General features: G+C 47.3%; 1 protein-coding gene across 3 annotated transcripts in view; it reads right to left on the bottom strand.

Moving 5' to 3' along the window:
- SYTL1 (synaptotagmin like 1) overlaps positions 1-23011 on the bottom strand; it is a 444266-nt gene that overhangs the window by 15598 nt on the left and 405657 nt on the right. For all 3 annotated transcript variants that reach the window (XM_086957276.1, XM_086957275.1, XM_086957274.1), the window contains one exon: positions 8863-8962. In XM_086957276.1, the coding sequence (XP_086813402.1) occupies positions 8863-8962 (100 nt within the window). The remainder of the gene's footprint in view (positions 1-8862; positions 8963-23011) is intronic.

Genomic DNA, 23011 nt, shown 5'->3' with positions numbered 1-23011 from the left:
CCTTCTAAAATAAAGGCTGTGTTCAAAAACAAGTAAAAGGCGCATTTTCTCTGTCATGAAAATGTTATTGTATATGTTGTAAGTTTTTCAAATGAAAACATTTCAATGCAATATTGGAATATCTGAGCCTAATATTGTTGTTTAGGCTGCATAAATAGATACATGTGTGTATATTTGAAATATAAGCATATTATTATTTATATATATATATATATATTTTTTTTTTTTTGGGTTATTGCTTCAGGGTCCCCGCACGTGGGCGGGACTATTCAGTACAGTGCTTATGACTTTGATGAGTATACCCCTGGAAGAGAACCAGAATTACAGGTAAGTAACTTATCCTTATGTGTCTTTGGTCAAAAATAGCCAAATTTGACACGGGATGCAATTAGACTTAGATTTAAGCTTACATTTGTTTTCACAAATGGGTCACTGGAACATAGGTAAGATTTAATTAAGGATCAGATTACAAAGATTCTGAACATTAGATATTGTGTCCATCAGATTGCCACTTAAGCAAGATATCAACCTCTATTGTTCCAGGAATCAGATTAGCCTTAACACCACTAGAAAGCTACAATTCAGTGCCCTTCTAAGTACCTCTCTCACAGTTCTAAATGTTTGGACTCTTCAGAAATTCCTTCCAATCTCGACAGCTTTGCAACTCCGATGCTAGGGTTTGAGATCACCTGAGTATTTACCATCTTGACCAATGACCACTGTGCCAGCAATCAGTTTACATCAAACTCCTTTCTCCAAGAATCCAACTAAATCATTTTAAAAAGGTGATTAGGGTCACCAAACCAGCATTTCATACTGCCCACATCAAAAATACATCCAGATACTGTCAGAAAGCAGTTGTTCAACTTTCAAGGGATAAGTCCCTATTATCAGCAGTCATTCATTCTGTGCTGACTCTCTGGGATAACGTGGCTAGACACTTTGGGGGAGATTTACTAAAAAGTCACGCAAAGCAGCACAACCCCCTTTTAGGCTGTGCTGATTTGCGCGACAAGGAGGGAGCAGGGGAGCGCCATATCTGTAAAGATATGTCTCTCCTCCGCTTTCCCTTGCTCCTGTGTTTACAGCTGCTTTGTGCCATGCACACACCTTAGCGCTGCAACGCTAGGATGTGTGCATGAGTCTAGCATAGGTTTTGTACAGGAAGGGTACCCTTCCTGAACAAAATAATATACTAGACACAGGAAAAGCTTTTCCCACAATGTATGCGTGCTGCACAGTGCAGCACGCATGTTAAGTCGGAAAAGGAAGGAGAAATTAAAGCATTTCTCCTTCTGTGCGCCTAGTTGAAAAGGGCGCAATTTTCTCACGCTAAACCCAATCTACTGTTTTTAGTAAATTGGGTTTAGCGTGAGAAACCTTGGGTGGCTGCATGGGAATGCCCATGCACCACCCTTGGTACGCACCTACGGCACAAAGTAACGCGAAGCAACGCAATGCACTGCTTCGCATTGCTTTTACGTTATTTCCGGTGCTAAACAAATTTAGCGCTGGAAAGTAAATAACTTTAAAAAAAAAATTGCGCCATTTTGCATCACTTTTGTGACGCAAACCTGGTGCAAAAGCGTAGTAAATGTCCCCCTTTGAGCAAACGTGAAATAGTGAATTTCTAATTAGGATCTACTCATTTGATCCCTAACCGGATTGCGGCCTAAGGCAAGATTAAATAAAGTTTTGCACAAATGATTGTGTGACGCAAGGCAAAAGACAGGCTCTATTTACTTAAAATTATTAAGACCTGCATGCATAATGCTAAATTGAGTTGTCACACTACCACCCATCAAACAACGTGGGCCCTAGTCTGCAGAGACATTGGGTCCCAAGGCCTTGAGCGATTCCCTTAAATGCGTTCTGGGTCCCATGTGTCTCAAACATTGAGCAGTGATATCCTTATTAAAGTAGGCATCTCTTGATTCAGCTGAGCCAAAAAATTATTGATCAATCGCCACTTTTCTTTTCTGGTTACGTTAGTGTCAAGATTGGGCACCAGTATCTAAGTGTGACTTCTGTATATTTTAGCCTGCAAGTCAATCCTAGTTCGTAGTTCCTGATTTTCCGTGGTTTTTGAATGAGTATCTCATCAAGTTCATTATTCTTACCAGAATGCTAGAAGTAACCAGTTCCAGCAGAGCAACTCCGGTGTGATCCTGAGAAATGAGAGCTCTGAGTCTGTGTTGGTCTCGCTAGTAGATATCTGTTTAGATATGCACCAGATTGGTTAATTTCTTGGGGGAAGGCGACTGTACTGTTGCACTCCTGCTGCCCCCAACACTTTCCTATTAACCTTGTTGGTGCCCTTGTCTGTTACGGGGATCACCACAAGCATCAAAGCAAAGCGTAAATAAGCTCTGCAGAGCATTATGGGGCTCTCCAACGGGGAAGCAGTGAATGCGTAATGAGCAGCTAATGGGGAGACGCACTTTTCCTTGTGGTGTGTGGCCTCGCACCTCCTTTTGTTTTTCTTTTTGAGGTACCCAGTCCCACCCAGCCACGTTGGCTTGCCTCCTTGGGGGGCAGGTTGGGGAGCCCACTCCCCGCCCAGGCAGCATTCATCGCTGACAGCATGGGAGCTGTCCGCATGCTTCATCATGGTGACCCCCTTGCTACTCCCCCTGTCCACCTGACAGTAGGAGTGGGGATGGGCTCACCACAGCTGGGAGAGCACGGAGGTGCACCTTTTTAGCCTTTCATCGTCTGGAGTCTGGCGATGGGGTCCTGGGAACCCATCTCATGGACCAGGGGAACACCATCGTGCCCCCCCAACCAAGAGAAGTGGGGCCCAGGACCCCATCTCCAGACTCACGACGATGAAGGACTAAAAAGGTGCACCGCCGTGCTCCTCCAGCTGTGGTGAGCCCATCCCCACTCCTACTTTTAGGGGGTTGGGGGGAGCAGCAGGGGGGCCACCATGATGAACATAGATAAGATTTCCTTAAGGATCAGGTTACGAAGATTCTAAACATCAGATATTGTGTCCATCAGATTGCCACATAAGCAAGATATCACCACCCATTGGAGTCTGAAGATGGGGTCCAGGGCTCCTCTTCTCTTTGTTAGGGGGCACAATGGCATCCCCCTGGTACTCTGGCTGGGGGGGGGCATGAGATGGGGGCCCTGTAGAGCTATTACCGGGGGGCCTATGCACACCTCTTCAGAGGGTCATTAATTATGTTTAGAACTTGAGTCTATTCCGGGCACTTGCCCACCCGAGGTTTTTTTTTTTTTAAACTTCGCAGTGGAGCTCCATGCACTTTGTTTCTTGGGAAAGGTCCTAGGTCGTCAATCTTAAAAAAAGGCCATAACTGGCCCGTTGGGTTGAATTGGACGCTCCAGGGCTTATTTTATTCTTGGTGGCGAGCTCTAGCCACCCAGAGCAGTTCCAGCAAGCTTTCTGACCTCGAAAGCGACATAATTTGCAGGGAGCAGGTTTTACTGGCACCCTGCACCAGCTTTCCTCTTTTCTCCTGTTTCTGGTTCGCCTCTCCAACTTCTGGGGACAGAAGTCCAGATTTTCACCCCCTGTGGACCAGTTGGGGGAAGGAGGGCCAGCCTCCCTGGGCCTTGGAGAGAACGACTAGTTCTGGGGTCAACTGTAGATAGTCATTAGTCCTTTAGGGCATCAGGGTGCTTGTTCTTCCAGTCGTATATGGCTGTTGCTGCCATCCAGTTCCAGAAAAAGAACGCTTGTGCAAGAGTTTTTACATGGGGATAGAAGGTTCTAAGAGCCTGGCACCCCTGGCCAACCATGGGGTTCTACATCCTCGTCACCAATGTCCCAATCCTCCTGCACAGCATAATGGGACAGTTCAAGGTCACATCTCCTCTGGGAGCCTCAGCTTCGCACCTATCTGACATCAATTCCATGGCCTTTCCCATCAAAACATCAAGGAGGAACCCCCTCCTGTGTTAGCTCCAGTTGTCTGGGCTTCCTTCTTTGTTCAGTGGGCCTGGGTTGTCCAGTCCTGGCACAGATTGACAGCTAATAAGCAGATGCAGATTTTCTTCCCCACCGCTTCCTGCTCAGGAGTTGAGGGAAGCACTGGTAATAACTCCTTTTTCATTGTGATGCCTTTGTCAGACCCTCCATGATTTTGGAATACAAATTCGGAAATCGGGACTCTAGTAAAAATCCAGCGATTTTTACTAAAGCCCATGCAAAATTACCATAAATACACTTTGAAGCCTATTTTCCCCTCGTTTTATTGACCCTGCATTTGGGTCAATAAAAGGAAGGTGAGCAGGACATAGGTGTTGCAAGGCGTCACTGTATTTGAGCAATTCGTTCCACCTAGGACCGTCCTGAGCCTCGGCGAAGAGGTCGCTACCCCTCGCTACTCCCTACACATCAGCCTGCTTCTGGTGATTCTGGTGGTATCGTTTTCACCTTGCTGTGCACGCTCCGCTATCTGCAGCGCCTCTTAGCAGACTTGGCTTTCACTGTTTATTGATTTATTTATTGTAGCGCCGTGCCCCAGCTCGTCCTGCGCTGTTTGTATCAGTGCCATTTTGTGCTTTTGCTGTTGTTGTTGTTTTGCCTCGCCTACCAGCCCCGCACCCGCCTCCCGGCTGCTCCTCCCTCCCCCCTCCATCCATATATGACAGATGCTTTTACGCGCAGCGTCCATGCGCAGCGTTTGCGCCCCAGTCGCGCCAAAGGTAAGCCTGTCTACGCCCGTCCGCGCCCAGCGCCAGACCCCCTGGTCCCCGTCCTACCCTCCCCACCCGCATTACATACGACGCCTCCACCCTCTTAGCCCTTAATCCTGGCCGTTTCCCCACCTGCGTCCAAGCCGCCCCGGGACACACCCATGGACCCTTCACATGCAACTCCTGCAAATATGACGGCACCAAGACCAACTCCACATCCACGAACACCAAACAGAGATCTGACACCAACCACCTAAAATGCATCCTGCTCAACACCCGCTCGGTCCACAGACACGCCATCGAACTTTGGAATCTACTAGACACCATTTCTCCGGACGTCGCCTTCCTAACAGAAACATGGATGAACGCCTCCTCAGCCCCAGACATCACCATTGCCATCCCGGAAGGATACAAGATTATTCGTAAAGACCGCACCAAGCAAACAGGAGGAGGCATCGCCATCGTCCATAAGAATTACATCCGCATCTCAACCAGCTCAGACGTCAACCTCACTAGCGCCGAACACCTTCACTTCCAGATCCACACCGACCCCAAGACCACTCTCAGAGGCACCCTCCTCTACAGGCCACCAGGACCCCATGCACAATTCAGTGAAGACATCACTGACTTTATCACTCCTCACGCCCTCCCCTCCGAGGACTACATTCTACTGGGAGACCTCAATTTTCATCTGGAAAAGAGCAACGACAGCAACGCCACCACCTTACTGGACAACCTCGCCAACCTTGGACTCAAACAACTTGTTAACACCCCCACTCATCACGCAGGCCACACACTCGACCCCATCTTCACCTCCAGCAAACATATCTCCTTCAGTCACACCACAGTTCTCCATTGGACGGACCACAGCTGCGTTCACTTTGACTACAAAAAGACCACAACCCACAACCATCCTCAACCCACTCTACGAAGAAACTGGAACAAAATCACCATCGACCAGATCTCCTCTTCGCTTCTTCAAAACCCCCTTGCCCACTCTTCGAACCCCAACCAAGCAGCCATTAACTTCACTCAATGGCTAACCAACAGCGCCGACAACTTAGCACCTTTGAAAAGATGTCAACACAAACTAGACCACAAAAACGCTCCCTGGTTCAACGATGATCTTAAGAAATCCAAGAAACTCTGTAAATCCCTCGAGAAGGCCTGGAAAAAAGACCCGAACACCAGCACCAAGGACGCCTTCAAAAACGCCACCCGCACACACCACCAACTGATCCGGACTGCCAAGAAAGCTGCACTTAAAGACCGACTAGACAACAGCAAGGAATTATTCAACATCATCAAAGAATTTACCAACCCCTCTGCCAACTCCAACGACATCACTCCCTCTCAAACCCTTTGCGACTCCCTAGCCTCGTTCTTCCACGACAAAATCGCAGACATCCACAACAGCTTTGACAACCAACCCAGAGACCAACCCTCACAACCTTCTGCCGTACCCTCACCCCCCTCGAACATCCTCAACGACTGGAACCCTATCTCCACTGAGGACACCATCCGCCTGATGAACACCATTCACTCTGGCTCCCCTACAGACCCATGCCCTCACCACATCTTCAACAAAGCAGACTCCATCATAGCACCTCACCTCCGGGACGTCATCAACTGCTCCTTCAACTCCGCCACCTTTCCGGAAAGCTGGAAACACGCCGAACTCAGCGCCCTTCTGAAAAAACCCACAGCCGACCCCATCGAACTCAAAAACTACCGCCCCATCTCGCTCCTACCTTTCCCGGCCAAAGTCATCGAGAAAGCTGTCAACAACCAGCTCGCCGCCTTCCTCGAAACCAACAAATCCGTCGAATCCTCATAGTCCGGCTTCTGAGCCAAACACAGCACTGAGACCGCCCTCATCGCAGCAACAGACGACATTCGTATTCTACTGGACAATGGAGACACAGTCGCCCTCATCCTCCTCGACCTCTCCGCAGCCTTCGACACAGTCTTGTCATAGCACCCTCACAACGCCTCAGAAACATCGGAATCCAAGGAAAAGCACTGGAATGGATCTTCTCGTTCCTTGCCTGAAGAACTCAGAGTCCGCCTCCCACCATTCAAGTCAGAGGCCACTGAAGTCTCTTGCGGAGCTCCACAAGGATCCTCACTCAGCCCCACCCTCTTCAACGTATACATGAGCCCCCTCGCGACCATCGCACGCCAACACAACCTCAACATCATCTCCTATGCTGATGGCACTCAACTGATCCTCTCACTCACCAAAGACCACCGCCAAAACCAACCTACATGAAGGAATGAAAGAAGTTGCCGAGTGGATGAAGCACAGCCGTCTGAAACTGAACTCAGACAAAACAGAAGTCCTTATCTTAGGTACCTCTCCCTCTGCCTGGGACGACTCTTGGTGGCCAGAGGCCCTTGGAAAAGCACCCATCCCGACGGACCACGCACGGAACCTAGGCGTCATCCTGGACTCCTCTCTCTCGATGAACAGACAAGTCAACGCCGTTTCATCATCTTGCTTCATCATTCTTCGCATGCTCAAAAAAACATTTCGCTGGATCCCCACCGAAACCAGAAAAACGGTCATCCACGCACTGGTCACGAGCCGCCTAGACTACGGGAACACCCTATACGCCGGCACCACCGCAAAACTTCAAAAAAAACTCCAACGCATCAGCCAGACTCATACTAGACATCCCGCGTAACGACCACATATCTGGTCACCTGAAAGACCTCCACTGGCTCTCTGTCAATAAGAGGATAACATTCCGCCTCCTAACCCACGCACACAAAGCACTTTCCGAACTTGGACCCGAATGCCTCAACACTTGACTTTCCTTCTACACCCCCCCCAACCCCCTGCCAGCTACGCTCCTCCAACCACGCCCTTGCCACTGTACCTCGCATCAACAAGACTAATATGGGAGGAAGATCCTTCTCCTACCTGGCAGCTAAAACCTGGAACTCACTTCCCACTCACCTTCGCCACACTCAGAACCATCTAGCATTCAGAAAGCAACTGAAAACTTGGATATTCGACAAGTAATTCCCCACCCCACCAAGCGCCTTGAGACCCTCTGGGTATGTAGTGCGCTATATAAATTATTTGACTTGACTTGACTTGACTTGCCCACATAAGCTAGGGAAAAACTGATCTTTTCCAGAGGCTTATATTGCCTGCAAACCTCTCAAACGAGACTTTTTTTCGTACAAAAGCAAAACCCAGAAAGTAGACCTTTTCTTCTTGACCTTAAAGTCCTTTCCATTACCTTAGCAGCTGCCAACATTCATGGGTCTTACCAGCAACAAATCTGAAAACATTATCTGCTGGAGTCCTTCCATCTTGAGTTCCATTCCACCTTTCTCGGCATCCTGTTTTCCTTTAGTATATAGCGGTACAAAAGGGGGTGGTGATGGACGGAGCATCTGAACCAAACACTCACACCCAGTCAACAGATCTGGGTTTAATCCATCACCGTTCTTTAGCCCACTCTGCCACTCTAGATCAGACATGGCCATATGCAAATCAGTCTGACCCTGTGCCTCATGGAAACAGTCCAGCTCGAACTGCCAAGCCATGCCTTCCCTGGACCGGATTCAAGCTTCCTAGGACCGGTTTCTCGCATTACAGCCGTCTTCAGCCAGGCTTTCTTGAATCCAGTTGCAAAGTGAGCAAGGGACTTGCGTCTGAGCATACCGTGCCAACTTATGGCGAACAAATCATTACAAAAGGGGGTGGTGATGGACGGAGCATCTGAACCAAAGACATGGTTTGGCAGTTCGGGCTGGACTGTTTCCATGAGGCACAGGGTCAGACTGATTTGCTGATGACCATGTCTGAACTGGGGTGGTGGAGTGAGCTAAAGAATGGTGATTGATTAAATCCAGATCAGTTGACTGGGGGTGAGTGTTTGATTTGCCCAAACGCCCCGTCCATCACCCCCTTTGGTATCGCTTTCCTTTAGTATATGGCATACTGTGTTCAACCATGATGCCTTTTTCTGGGTGTGCCCTCAATAAATTCTATAAATAGGATTCAAGGGTAGTGGCAGAGAATGGATCCTGTATTGAGAGCAAGTCCTTGAGCAACTTACGGTCGGTATAAATAATCATGTGGTAGACGTTTCAAATGCAATTAAGCCTTTCAACCAAAACCTATTCCTTCGTCTCTATCCTTCTCAGTTTCATTGCAACGCAGCAGCTTAGCATTACCATTTCACAAAAGAATCAATAGTTCCAGTACGGATTGGGAGCAGGTTCTGAGCTTCTTTCACCCATATGTGTAGCTCTCCTGTGGGAGGTAGATCGCTTCCTGCAAGAACAAAGGGGAAACATTAGAGACCTTGCAAAGAACGGGTAGGAGACTGTGGGAATGAAGGGATCTGTATGGAGGAAGGACATAAAACCTGAGAAGAAAAATGGACAGATAAGGATATGAAGATCCAAGAGGAGAGAAAATGCACAGTACAAATCAAGGCAAAATGTGTGGGGGCTGTGCAGGCAGTGCGAGATTGATAATAGCACTTTTCACTTCTGTGCCTATCTGCAACTAGGAGAACTGACACAATTACAGTAAGATGTAGCCAGAAACGATTTAAGAATTTTCCATTCTCCAAGATAAAGTAGGAATATAATAGGCCAGGATTAATAATCATTTATCCATGGTGAAATCAAGAATACTGCGACATAATTAGGTTCATTGTTTTATCATGTATAAAACACCCCCTGCAAAACTAACTGCTTATACAAAGTACTGAAATAATCCTATAGTGCTAAACTATGAATAATTATGGGCAGGACACCACAAAATTGAACAAATGTGAAAACCCACCTAGTATTCCTTAGTCCTATCAAGGTACACATGTGGTGGATAGAACCAGTGTAGCGTCTCCTCCTTGGGGATGTGGTAGAAAGAAGAATGTGGTAGAATGACAGGTTCCCCAACCCCACCATGGAAAAGTGACACAGGAATACTTTAGAAGAAAGGCTGCATAATTTCTAAATGTCAGCTAAGAAGGTATTGTGCGGGAGCCGGACTGACTATGCATGTAGCTCACTGACATCAAGTGCATAAAGTATTTGCGGTGAGAAACATGGTCTCAGGTACACCTTTGAAGAAGCTCACAATAAGTGCACATCAAGAATGTCAAAACTGGGGGGCGTGGCTAGCAGCCAATGAAGCTGGCCACAGCCTACGATAGGTCCGCCCTCGAAGCTCCATCCCCAGTCAATCCTGTAATAAATGCAGTGAAAAACCACACACTGATCGTGTGCCGCAGCCCCAGAACACTGGGGGAACAATTACTGAAAGTTCCAGCCCTGGGCGAGAGACCGGTGAAGAAAGCGACAAGGCGGCGCAGCTGAGGCCTGGTACCAACAGCAAAGCCAGGGCCTCGTGTCAATAAAGTGCCGGCTGCTGGGGGGTTGGGCCCGCCCTGAGACTCCTGCGGGGGGCTCACCCCGACTGCCGATGCTCCCTCGAAGATCTGACGCCGGCATGACAGAATAAGCCTGCGAACAGCGGTGCACCATGCAACCAAACGTGAGTGCCTGCACGCAGGAGAAAGAAAGTGCTGGACAGTTGCGCTGGGGGCTGGACTGTGTGTGCGGGGTGCGGCAGCAGATGCCGACTCTAGAGAGAGCCCTCGTGATGGACTGCTGGCCCGGCCGTGCTCACCGCAGTGGCTGCCCCCGCACGTGGCATAAAAATTGCGGCATGAGAACGGGTGGACTGACGCACTGACCCAGACAGCGGGTGGGTCCCCGCTGCATAACATTGGGAGCCAGGCCCTGAAGACGGCCTTGAACAATACTCCGGTGCACAACGGCGGCAAGCAGACAAGGCCGATAGCTGCACATTAGAGGCTCATCTGGGGAAAGAACTGTAGCGGCTCCTCGTGCTACAGGGACCTACATAGGGCCCACCAATTTAAGTCATAAGGCACCGATGACCGGACAGTCTGGGGAGGATACAACAAGTTATATAAGTCCCCAAGACCTTACTCGACTCCCGAGCGATAGGCCTATGAAGAGAGACGCTCCACTAGGACCAGAAAAAACCAAAAGGCCGCATGTGGGCGACACCCCCTGTGGCAGGCATCGGCGACTACTGGTTCCCCTTCAGCCCCCCCCCCCTCCCAGGGTGCCCAGCTGCAACATAGCCCACCTTGGCCGCCACTGTGCCCAACAATAAACTTGATAAATATGCCTACCATAAAGAATAGACAGACACGCCGTCCCAACCCACAACTAGCGGCACAGAGACATCGTCTTAAAAAACAAAAGAGGTCACCCTCCAGGACGTGATGGCCGCACTAACTCAGATGCAAACATCCATAGGGACAATCTCGACAGATATCGCACTATTGCTTGCCGATGTATCCAAAATGAGCACAAGAATAAAGGAGGTAAAAACCACTATGGCCGCTCTCTCTGTCGACACAGCAGCATTAAAAAAGAGGGTACAGAAATTGGAGCTGACACATGAGCAACCAGTGGACAAGCTCGACGACCAGGAAGGTAGCTCAAGAAGGAATAATATACGCCTAGTCGGGGTACCAGAGAGCGTGAAGGGGTCAGCCCTAGATCTTTGTCAAATACCTTGTTAAAAACCAGCTACAACCACATGGGCTGTCCAGCTTCTTCTCAGTAGAGAGAGCACACCGAGGGCCCAGTGGGAGACCCCGGCCGGGAGCCCCCCCAAGACCGATATTGGCACGCATATTCAATTACCGGGACACCATTCTACAAGCAGCACGCATAGCTCCTCCAATACAAGTGGACAACTGTAATGTAACCTTATACCCAGACTATACTGCGACAGTGACCTAACAACGCCGTAGCTTCATGGAAGTCAAGAGAGAACTCCGCAATTGTGAACTTAAGTACACAATGTTATACCCAGCAAAGTTGAGAGTGGAAACAGAAGGAAAAACGTGGTTCTTCGGCACACCAGAGGAAGCCTCTGACTGGTTAGCTCGCTGGCGACCAGCGAGAGACTCAAGAAGACCGGGACTCAGACAGAAGTAACAATCCCTGGCAACTAGGAGCTATGGAAGGATCACAACAAAATGCTGCAGAGAACTCCGATTGATCCAAAGATTACGGACCCTACACAACCACAGACTCTCACTAAAAACCCTGTGTGATGATACCATAAGACACCGAAAGACTAGGCCTAAACACTTGGAATTACAGTTTGATCGCACTGAACTATGAACTATCGGGGAGTGAGCAGAAAACGCGGAGTAACTCTCTTTCCCCCCCCCCCCCCCCCCCCCACGCAAATACAAAGTTATGGGGACTAAGCACTCTGCTGAGTTGGGGTGGCGGGTAGTTTTAAATCCGCTGTGCAGGGAGGGGGGATGGGTACAGTTTGAAGAGTTTATTTCAGTTCTAATTTCACTTTTGACGCGAGGTGAATTATCAGAAGACATGCACTGCATTGACACAGTGGGTAATATACGGGCAACTCAACACCGCATCACAATAGCTGACAGATATTACGCAAATAAACGCAGTAGATGACAATTTGGGCCCCAGACAAAGATGTCCCGACCGTCTTACCTTCCATTTAAAGTGCTGTACTGGAATGTAAATGGGGATTAGTCCTACAATACCTTAAACGTAAGGGTCCCACTTTAGCGCTTCGCCAGGAATCCCATTTGACTGGGTCTGCTTGTAGAGCCCTAGATACATGGGGATTCAAAATGGTAGTACGCTCAGATTTCACTTCTGGTTTGCGAGGTGTGGGGATCATATTTAATAAACATTTCCAATTGATAATAACTGGATCCCGAAAAGACAACCAAAGGCGATTTCCTGAGATAACATGTTAGTGGGACGGTAAAATCTATGACTTGATGACAGTATACATCCCTCCGATGCTACATCATACAACTTTCCCGGCCTGGGGGAAATTCCTATTGTCACTCCCACACGGCGAACTGATAATAGGAGGAGATTTCAATATGACCATGAATGCATCCATAGATCGGAAACCCCCTAAAGACCCCAGTAGTGCAAATCTTAAACTCTTAAGAGTTTATTGAGGCGCTAGCTCTATGGACATATGGAGAACCAGATACCCAATGGAGCAGCAATACACATTCCATTCTGGAGTACATAATAGCCTTTCCAGACTAGACTACATCTTCACATTAGCGACGGCTTATAGGGGTGACCGAGATCACACACTTACCCAGGGGTATCTCAGACCATTCTCCAGTGCACATTACCTATACAGCCCCCACCCTGAGACAGCGTAGGTTGTTTCCGCTTCACCCCGGTTACCCTAAAAACCGCAAGATTGGTAAAGATCTCCTTACAACGGCAAAGAACTACTTTGCAGAAAACCAATACTCAGTCACACCCCCGACAATACTATGGGAGGCCTATAAAACAGTACTTCGAGGGCAAACTATTTCCCTAGTTGCGGGTCATACAACAAATGACTCTGCAACAACAAATGGAAAGTCTGGAAGGAAAAGTATCCCTGGCAGAAGCGGAACAGGTTGCAAACACAGATGAGGACACGACACATGAGGTGCACTTGGCATGACAGGAGTACAAGGCTTATGTATGGGGAGAGGTGAAAAACTAAGCTCACCAAAACACAACACACTATATATAAGCTGGGCGACAAAGCGGGTAAGCTATTAGCATGGCTAGATAAGAAGGGGTAGCAAATGGGTGGCACAGATCCAATTAGAAGGTGGAAGATTAACGGCGGAGCCCAAGCAAATAACCAAGTCTTTAGCAGCACATTACAAAAAGGTATACACCCCAACGGCAACAACTGCAATAACAGAAAATCTAGAATTTCTCAAAGACATAAACATGCCCACACTGGCCCCTACTGCGGCTGAGGCCCTAGAGTAGGACCTGACTCCGGAAAAACTAACGCTAGCGATAGGCGCACTACACACTGGGAAGGCATTGGGACCAAACCGAATTCCGGTGGAATTCTATAAGAAAGCAGCATCTCAAATCGTACTGCACTTAGTGAATATGTACACAGACAGTTTAGAGAGGGGAGTCCTGCCCAGAGATCAGCCCCTAGCCACTATAGTGGCAATTCACAAACGTGGCAAACCATCGCACAAATGTATTCATATAGGCCGATCTCTTTAATCAATGCCGAAGCGAAAATACTGGCAAAAACACTAGCAATGAGACTACAGACCATCTTACTACAGTAATCCATCCGGATCGGTCCAGGTTTATTCCAAATCGTAATACCGCCCTTAATCTGAGACCGCTGCACAGTGTCATCGTGCGCAGCTCTAATATAGAGGAAGATGCAGTTATTTTATCGCATGATGCACGAATGGCGTTCGACCTAGTTGAATGGCCCTTCTTATTTGCAGTCCTTCGACACCTGGGATTCAGTCCCAAGTTCTGCGCATGGATCCAGTTACTCTATACACAGCCACTGGCGCAGGTTGTGGTGAAGGATTAGTTACTTACCTGTAATCCTAGTTCTCTTCCAGGGGTATACTCATCAAAGTCATAAGCACTGAATTATCTCCGCCCATATGCAGGAACCCGGAACATATAGCTTAATACATATATATGTGTAAAATATATAAAAAGAGTACATAGTACTAAAAAATTATACACATATGCATGTATAAACTAATAATATGCAGCCCTAAACATATCCATTAGGCTAAGAAAGCCATAATTACATGTATTTCTGTAGTATGAAAATAACTCGTAACATATAATGCAAGAAAAGGACATGAACATTAGTTGCATTCCGCAGAAAACTACCTTTGGATTTTCATCAAAGAAAACAGGTAATGAAAGGCAATTAGCCTAAACAGGCTGCATAAGCAAATAACATCCCTGTACAGAAAAGAGGACTGGCACCTCGCCTTTAAGGCCTCTAGGAGAAGCCTGCTCCCATCATGCCCCACAGGTGACAGTTAAGTCAGTTCTTTTGTATTATATAAGAAACCTGTAGGAACCTGCATACCAAATGCAATAATAGCTTATCAAACAATGCTACTGCTCGCCCGAGGAGGCGGGATGGTGCTTATGACTTTGATGAGTATACCCCTGAAAGAGAACTAGGATTACAGGTAAGTAACTAATCCTTCTCTTCCAGGGGATACTCATCAATAGTCATAAGCACTGAATAGAGTAGCAAGCTCATACCCACTTCCCAGCAGACGAGCAGAAAACAGAAAAACCACTTTGACACATACATATTAGATAGTATTAGCAAACAAGTTTCTCAATGAGGCTTGCCCAACCTGAGCATCTGCCTGTGTGTCCGAATCAAGACAGTAATGGCGAGTAAAAGTATGAACTGAACGTCATGTAGCTGCTTTACAAATTTCTGCCATGGGAACATTCCCTAGGAGAGCTGTGGTAGAAGCTTTTCCCCTAGTAGAATGGGCCGTTGGCCTCCCTGATGAAGATCTGTTGGCTAATTGGTAGGCCAGGAGAATACAGGAAACAATCCATCTAGATATGGATCTTTTGGAAGCTGTAGCCCCCGTGTTAATCGGGCCATAGTTAACAAACAAACGGTCTGACTTCCTCAATGTCTTTGTTCTGTCCAAATAAAACTTGAGAACCCTCTTGAGATCTAAAGAGTGGAGAGATCTTTCTGGAGGATTTGCAGGATTCGGAAAGAAAGTCAGTAAAGGTATAGTTTGGTTAATGTGAAAGTCCGATACTACTTTAGGCAGAAAACTAGGATGTGTTCTAAGAACCACCTTGTTAGCATGGAACACAGTGAAAGGTTCCTTACAACAAAGAGCCTAGATCTCGCTCACCCTGCGAGCAGAAGTAATGGCCACCAGGAACGCAACTTTCCAAGTTAAATGTTGTAAGGAAGCCTTATGAATAGGCTCGAAAGGAGCTCCCATTAATTTAGTTAACACAATGTTAAGCTCCCATGGAGGAGAGGGAGATCTGACTGGAGGGAACACCTTTTGTAAGCCCTCCAGAAAGTCTTTCACTACCGGAATCCTAAAGAAAGAAATCTGGTTAGGTGACTTTCTATAGGCGGTGATTGCTGCAAGATGAACTTTATTAGAACTAAACTAAAGGCCAGACTTCGCCAAATGCAGCAAATAAGGTAAAATCACCTGTTCTTGACCTTGGATAGGATCATGTCCATTGTCCACACACCATAGAAAGAATCGCTTCCACTTGAAAGCATATGACTTCCTTGTGGAAGGACGTTTAGCTTCTTTAAGAATATCCATACAGTCTGATTTCAATTGTAAGTGACCATATTGGATGACTTCAGGAGCCATATTGCCAACCGAAGGGAGGACATGTTGGGGTGGAATACTCTCCCTGCCTGCTTGGATAGAAGATCCGGGCGACATGGTAATCTCCTGTGTGGCACTTCCGATAACTGAAGGAGGTCTGGAAACCACCATTGGCGAGGCCACTCCGGGGCTATTCGAATCATCCTGGAGTTGGCCCTGTACATCTTGTTGATCACTGCTGGTAATAATGGGATTGGTGGAAAAGCGTACAGTAAGTTCTGACACCATTCTATCAAAAGGGTATCCCCTTGAGATCCTTTCTGGGGCAACCTGAATGCGAAGACTGGGCATTTTGAGTTTCCCGTGTCTGCAAACAGGTCGATGTCTGGAGTTCCCCATGCTTGAAAGATGTTGTATGCGACCTAGTAGTTGAGAACCCAATTGTGAGCTTCTGTGAAGTCTCTGCTGAGGAAATCCGCCTGAGAATTGAGAGAGCCCGGCAGATGAACAGCTACTATTGACAAATAGTTTGCCAGAAGCCAGTTCCATATGGTCTGAGCCTCCATGGAGAGAGTCCTTGATCTGGTACCTCCCTGTTTGTTCAAATAATACATTGTCGATGAATTGTCCGTTTGAATTAAAATGGATCGAGACTTGAACGACGGAAACAGGGACTTGAGAGCCAGATGTACAGCTCTCAACTCTAGCAGATTGATGTGGTAACCCCTCTCGGAGTCGGACCAGAGACCTTGAACTTGCAGAGGGCACATATGAGCACCCCAACCCTGGAGAGATGCATCCGTGACTAGAGTTTGCGTTGGAGGATCCTGATGAAACAGTACTCCTTTCATTAGGTGCAATCTCTTCATCCACCATCGGATGGAATCCTTGGCTGCAGGATGAAGAATTATCTGATCCTCCCAGCCCCCCAATACTTGCATCCATTGATCCTCCAAACATTGCTGCAGTGGACGCATGTGCAATCTTGCGTTTGGTACTATAAAGATGCACAACGCCATTGACCACAGCTGAGGTGACACTTGACGAACTGTGGGGAATCATGTATGAAGAAGAGTCTGGCTTTTTGTTCGAATTGTTAACCACCTCTCCTCCGAAGGTCACACGTTTACTTTTTCTGTGTCCAGGAAGGAACCCAGATAGTGAATTCTCTGCGTTGGGTTTAGTATGGACTTTTTGAAATTGACCTGAAGTCCCAGCCTGTGCAGCAGTTGAAGGCAGCTTGAGAGATGATCCTGCAGCAGAGATGGAGAAAAGATCTTCAGGAGCCAGTCGTCCAAGTAAGGGTAAATGAATATCCTCTGCTTCCGAAGGAAGGCGGCCACCACCGCCATACACTTGGAGAATGTTTGGGGAGCTGACTTTAGCACGAATGGAAGAACTGCATACTGGTAATGCTGAACAGACACTCGAAACCTTGGAAATTTGCGATGTCTCTTTGAAATTGGTACATGAAAGTATGAGTCCTGCAGATCGATAGAACACATCCAATCCCCTTAGTGAAGTTGAGGGAAGATTTGATGAAGTGTCAACATTCGAAATTTCTCTCTTCGAATGAATCTGCTCAACAATCTCAAATCCAGTATAGGTCTGTACTCTGCCGTGGGACCTTTCTTTCGTACAAGGAAAAAACGAGAATAGAGCCCTTGATTTCTTTGCGGAGTTGGAACTCTCTGTATGGCTCTTTTGTTTAATAAGGTGTTCACTTCCTTTTGCAGCAAACTTTGGCTCTGGTGAAAAACACCTTTTGGAACTATGGAAGGAGGAGGTCTCTTGAATTTGAGAAGAAATCCGTTCTGCACGATGTCGATGACCCACCTGTCTTTTGTTAAACGCCTCCACTCGTCCAGATATAATGCAATGCTTCCTCCTACCGGAGTGGACAAAGGCTTTGGAGGAAGATCCATCTCATTGTTTCTGTGGCTGTTTTGATGCTGTCGACTGTTGTCTGTTACCGCCTCTGCCACGTCCAGGTCTGCATTGTGGAAACTGCGAACTTTGTTGAGATTGGTCCTGGTTTTGCGATGACCAGTTCGATGTTTGCCCTCGGTGTTGAAAAGACCGCTTATCGTAAGGATGAAGGCGACGACAAAACTCTTTCTTTTTCTCCAGGCCAACAACCTTAAGAGTATCTAGTTCAGTTTTCATTTTAGCCATTTCGTCGTCTGCATGCGATCCAAACAATGTTGATCCATTAAAAGGCAAATTAACAATTTTTCTCTGAGCATCGGGTTTAAGGCCCATGAGGCGGAGCCAGGATGATCTTCTGGAACAAATGCCATGGGCATATCCATGAGCTGCTAAATCAGCAGAGTCTGCCGCCGTACTGATAATCTGGTTGGCAACAAAACCTCCTTCTTGTACAATCTCCAAGAAATCTTTCTGATCCGCCTTGGGTAATTTTTCAGCAAATCTTGTCAAGGAGTCACCTAACAGTCGGTCGTATCGTCCCAGTAGAGCAGCTGCACTTGCCACTCTCATCACAGAACCTGCCGTATTACACATTCTCCGTCCCAAGGAGTCCATGTTCTTGCTATCCTTTTCTGGTGGAGCAGATGAGATGGACGTAGCAGAATGTGCTTTTCTGGCAGCGGCAACTATAAGAGAATCCGGTGGGGGGGTCCCTACGTAAACATAAAGGATCCTGATCTGGAGCTTTATATTTCTTTGCAATCCTCGAGGGCCCTGAGCCCACGATGGCAGGTGTTAAGACAGTCTTCGTTGTCGGTTCCAGCAATCCTGGCACTAAAGGCAATAAAGGTCTAGCCGAAGACTTATGATGTAATGTCTCAAATATAACCAATGAAGTACCCTGGGGTACAGGCATAATTATGTTAAACTTGTTAGCACCCCTACATAACACCTCACTGAAAGTTCCAAGATCATCAACAGGCGATACCCTGGAAGTTGGTGTTGATGAAATCGTAGGAGAGTAGTCTCTATAGGATGACCTAGTTGACGTGGTCATTGTAGGAGACTTCTGTCTTCTCCTTGGCGTAGGAGACCGGCGTGATCTGGTGCGTTCTCTTGAGCGTGAACGTCGCTTCAGTGGAGATCTGGAAAGTCTCGGGGACCTACTAGCCAGAGGTCTTGAGCATTCCAAGGCAAGGGACCTTTTGTTAGCTCTGGGTTGCATCTTCCAATGTTGAATGCTTTCCAGCCATCTAGGGGACGTGTTGACAGGCGGTGATTTGCGCACCAGGTGAGCCCTCCGGTGTAACTTGAATATTCTGTATCCCCATTGAAGTTGACGAAGAACTCCCTGACCTTGAACATGGAGATCTAGACACTGGTCTATCCACCTTTTCCACAGGGATCAGCTGCCTGTCCCTCGACATCGAACGCCTCGACGTCGACCCAGAATGAGCCACCATCGAAGCTCTGGTAGATGGGGATCTATGAGACGATGCCCTCAACGTCGGACCATTCGACGTCGACCGCTGATGATCAGCAGGGGTCCTTGCCGTCGGCTCTGACCTCCACAAAGACCTATGATGGGTCCGAGAGGTTGATCTCGAGTGCCTTGACGCCGACCTTGAAACAGGTGGCGGAGATCTCGACGTCTACTTCCTGGACGTCGGTAGCCTCTTCGACGTCGATCGTGATTTCTCATGCCTCGAGCCCGAAGCATGTCTCGACGTTGACTTATGCCTCGACGGCGATCTTGATCTCGACCTCATACGCTTTTCAGGTCTCGACGTCGATCTACTTCTTGTCTTCGACGTCGATCTCACTGCAGTCGACGTCACAGGTCTCAACGTCGATTTACTCTTCAACGGCGATCTTGCTTTTTCCGACGGTCTTAATGTCGACTTACTTCTTAAAGGTGATGGGACAACGATTTCACTTTTTCCACTGGTCTTGACGTCGACTGCGCCAACGGCGATCTAGACTTCGACGTTGATCTTACTTTTTCAACTGGTCTCGACGTCGACGGTACATCATGAAGTTTTTCTTACTCCTAACAGGAGAAGCAGAAATTCGACATTTTCTGGAAGAGGAGGGCCCTCCAGATGAAAGATGACTTCCTGGGCCCTTTTCATTATGTTTTCCTCCCTCCCTAAGTCCAAGAAGTCTGATCTTCTCTCTCTCCTTCAAAGTTCTTCTGGAAAGCTGAAGGCAGTGGTAACATGTCTCTGTGTCGTGAGAAGAAGGTAAACACACCACACAAACCGGATGAGGATCGGTTTTAGACATCTTCTTCCCACAGGAAGGACAATTGTAAAATAAAGGTGGCTTATCTGACTAAAGAATAGCAACCAATTAGTCAGAAAAGATTTAAATCTACCACCAACAATAAGAAATATCGAAAAAAGTAGGAAATAACCAAATTCTGACTGCAAAAAGTCAAAATCAGTCGAGCTCAAGCTCCAGGTTCCTCTCAGAAAGAGCCGGAAAAAAGAACTGACCTAACTGTCACCTGTGGGGCATGATGGGAGCAGGCTTCTCCTAGAGGCCTTAAAGGCAAAGTGTTCAGATTCTCTGAGGCCTTAAAGGCGAGGTGCCAGACCTCTTTTCTGTACAGGGATGTCATTTGCTTATGCAGCCTGTTTAGGCTAATTGCCTTTCATTACCTGTTTTCTTTGATGAAAATAAAAGGCAGTTTTCTGCGGAATGCAACTAATGTTCATGTCCTTTTCTTGCATTATATGTTATGAGTTATTTTCATACTACAGAAATGCATGTAATTCTGGCTTTCTTAGCCTATTGGATATGTTTAGGGCTGCATATTATTAGTTTATACATGTATATGTGTATAAGTTTTTAGTACTATGTACTCTTTTTATATATTTTACACATATATATGTATTGGGCTATATGTTCCGGGTTCCCGCATATGGGCGGAGATAATTCAGTGCATATGACTATTGATGAATATCCCCTGAAAGAGAATGGTCATATATCGACTGACTACCCGTTGGGTTGGGGGACACGGCAGGGCTGCCCCTTATCGCTTCTCTTCACGCTGGTGTTGGAGCCTTTAGCCACCTGGATACGTCAGGACCCGGTTATCCACGGTTTAAAATGGGCCATGGAATGGGAAGACCGTATCTCGTTATATGCGGACGATATATTACTTTATCTGGCATCCCGACACGTTCAATTAACAGCCTGTTGGACATTTGTACATCATATGGGCGGGTCTCCGGCTATACCATAAACTGGGAAAAGTTGCTCCTTTATATACTCCACAGCTCCCCACCACGGCTCCCATGGGGATGCGAAATACAGATAGCGAAAGAGGCTTTAAGTACTTAGGGATATACATAACACATGATAGAACACAATTCATTGCTGAAAACCTCACACAGCCCCTGACCCGATTTCATTGTGACGTAAAGCATTGGCGTTCACTGCCACTAACACTTCTGGGGAAAGCAGCCCTCTTTAAAATGATGGTCCTCCCCAGATTCCTATATGCACTGCAGAACAGACCATTCCCAGTCACCCCAACATACTTTACAGCGATAAATGCAGAAGTGACCAGTCTGCTGTGGGATGGAAAAACACCGCGTATAGCAATGCACAAACTAACAAGAAGCTGGTATGACAGGGGCATTGCCCTCCCCAACATCAAAATATACTATTGGGCCTTGCAGCTCATTGTAATAAACCAATGGCTTCACATACCCCAAGACGACCCAGCGTACCCTATGGATAGATACTTACTAGACGCTGCAGGGATTATGGGTGCACTATACAATAAGATTAGGAGACACAACCTTACAGGCCCAATGGCACACACTATCCAAATCTGGTTCGAGGCGCAACGAGCATTGGGATGGGAGGGAGTAATAACGCAGGCCATGCCATTGTGGGACACGAAAAGATTAGGTACACTGCGCAACACCAAAGGCTTTCGGCAGTGGGACCTGACAGGAATTTCGCGGGTGGGAGATCTGTGGAAGAGAGGGGAGATAGTCACTTTTGCCCAACTACAGGCCACATATGGCTGGCAAAAACTGAAGCGTTTCATTACATACAGATCAGACACGCGCTCATGGCTGTAATTTCACCAGGAACACAGCTTGCAGAATCCTCTCCACTGGAAGATAGGCTCCTCACAGATCCCCTCAATAAAAAAGCCATATCCCAAACCTATCGGAAAATAATAAATAACCAGCCAGATCCCCTCTAAGCCCTTAAAACCAAATGGGAATCAGAGGTAGGAGAGTTAGATGACAGAGATTGGCAAGAAGCACTTGCGTCCCCTAAGGAGGTAGCGATATCATCAAAACTTAAGCTGGTACAATTAAAAATCCTACATCGCACCTATTACACATGGATGCTCCTACATAAACTCGACCAGACGGATTCACTGCTCTGCCTTCGACAATGTGGCGCAGAGGGCACACTCCTCCACATTCTCTGGCTCTGTCCAGAGATTGCAAATTATTGGAGGGCGGTCATGCGCACACTTTCACAAGTCACGACGGTTATGGTTCTCCCAGAACCAAAAAGATGTCTCCTCAACTTATGGGAGCCCACAGACCTTAACCATACAGCACAAAACTGGGTAATGCTGGGCATGATGCTGGCGAAGTGTAACATAGCACAACATTGGGATCCCGACACACTCCTACTCTTCATCAATGGTGCAAAGACATGGATAACGTAATGGCAGTGGAGAATTCAGTCTATATTCATAGAGGGTGCCCCAAAATATTAACACCGGTATGGGGAAGGTGGAACACGTACCGTGGAAATATATGCGAACCCTTCAAAAAACAATTTCCACTTTTGGGGGTTTGTTTTTGAAAAAAAGTAAAACTATGTAAACGTTTAAAGGACACATTTACAACAGTGATAGTAACCACAGCGATGACTGTTCCTTCCAATGGTACCAGATGTTTGTGGGGCTGGCAGACATCCCTAGATCTGAAGGAGACAGGATGTCAGTCTGCCACTTAATTGATATCTCAATGCAGCATAAAGACTGGGGCAGTCTCTAGAGACCCATGAGGAAGAAACGCTGGAATGCAATCAGTCAATCAGTAGATTTGTAGAGCGCTTCATGTCACCCATCAGGGTATCCAAGAGGTGGCAGGGTCAAGTAGATTAGCTGAATAGCCAGGTCTTAAGAGACTTTTGGAACTCTGGAAGAGATGGGG

This window comes from Lissotriton vulgaris, chromosome 2_1 (genome assembly GCF_964263255.1).
Source record: "Lissotriton vulgaris chromosome 2_1, aLisVul1.2, whole genome shotgun sequence".
Taxonomy (NCBI): domain Eukaryota; kingdom Metazoa; phylum Chordata; class Amphibia; order Caudata; family Salamandridae; genus Lissotriton; species Lissotriton vulgaris.
This window is presented reverse-complemented; position numbering and strand designations above follow the sequence as displayed.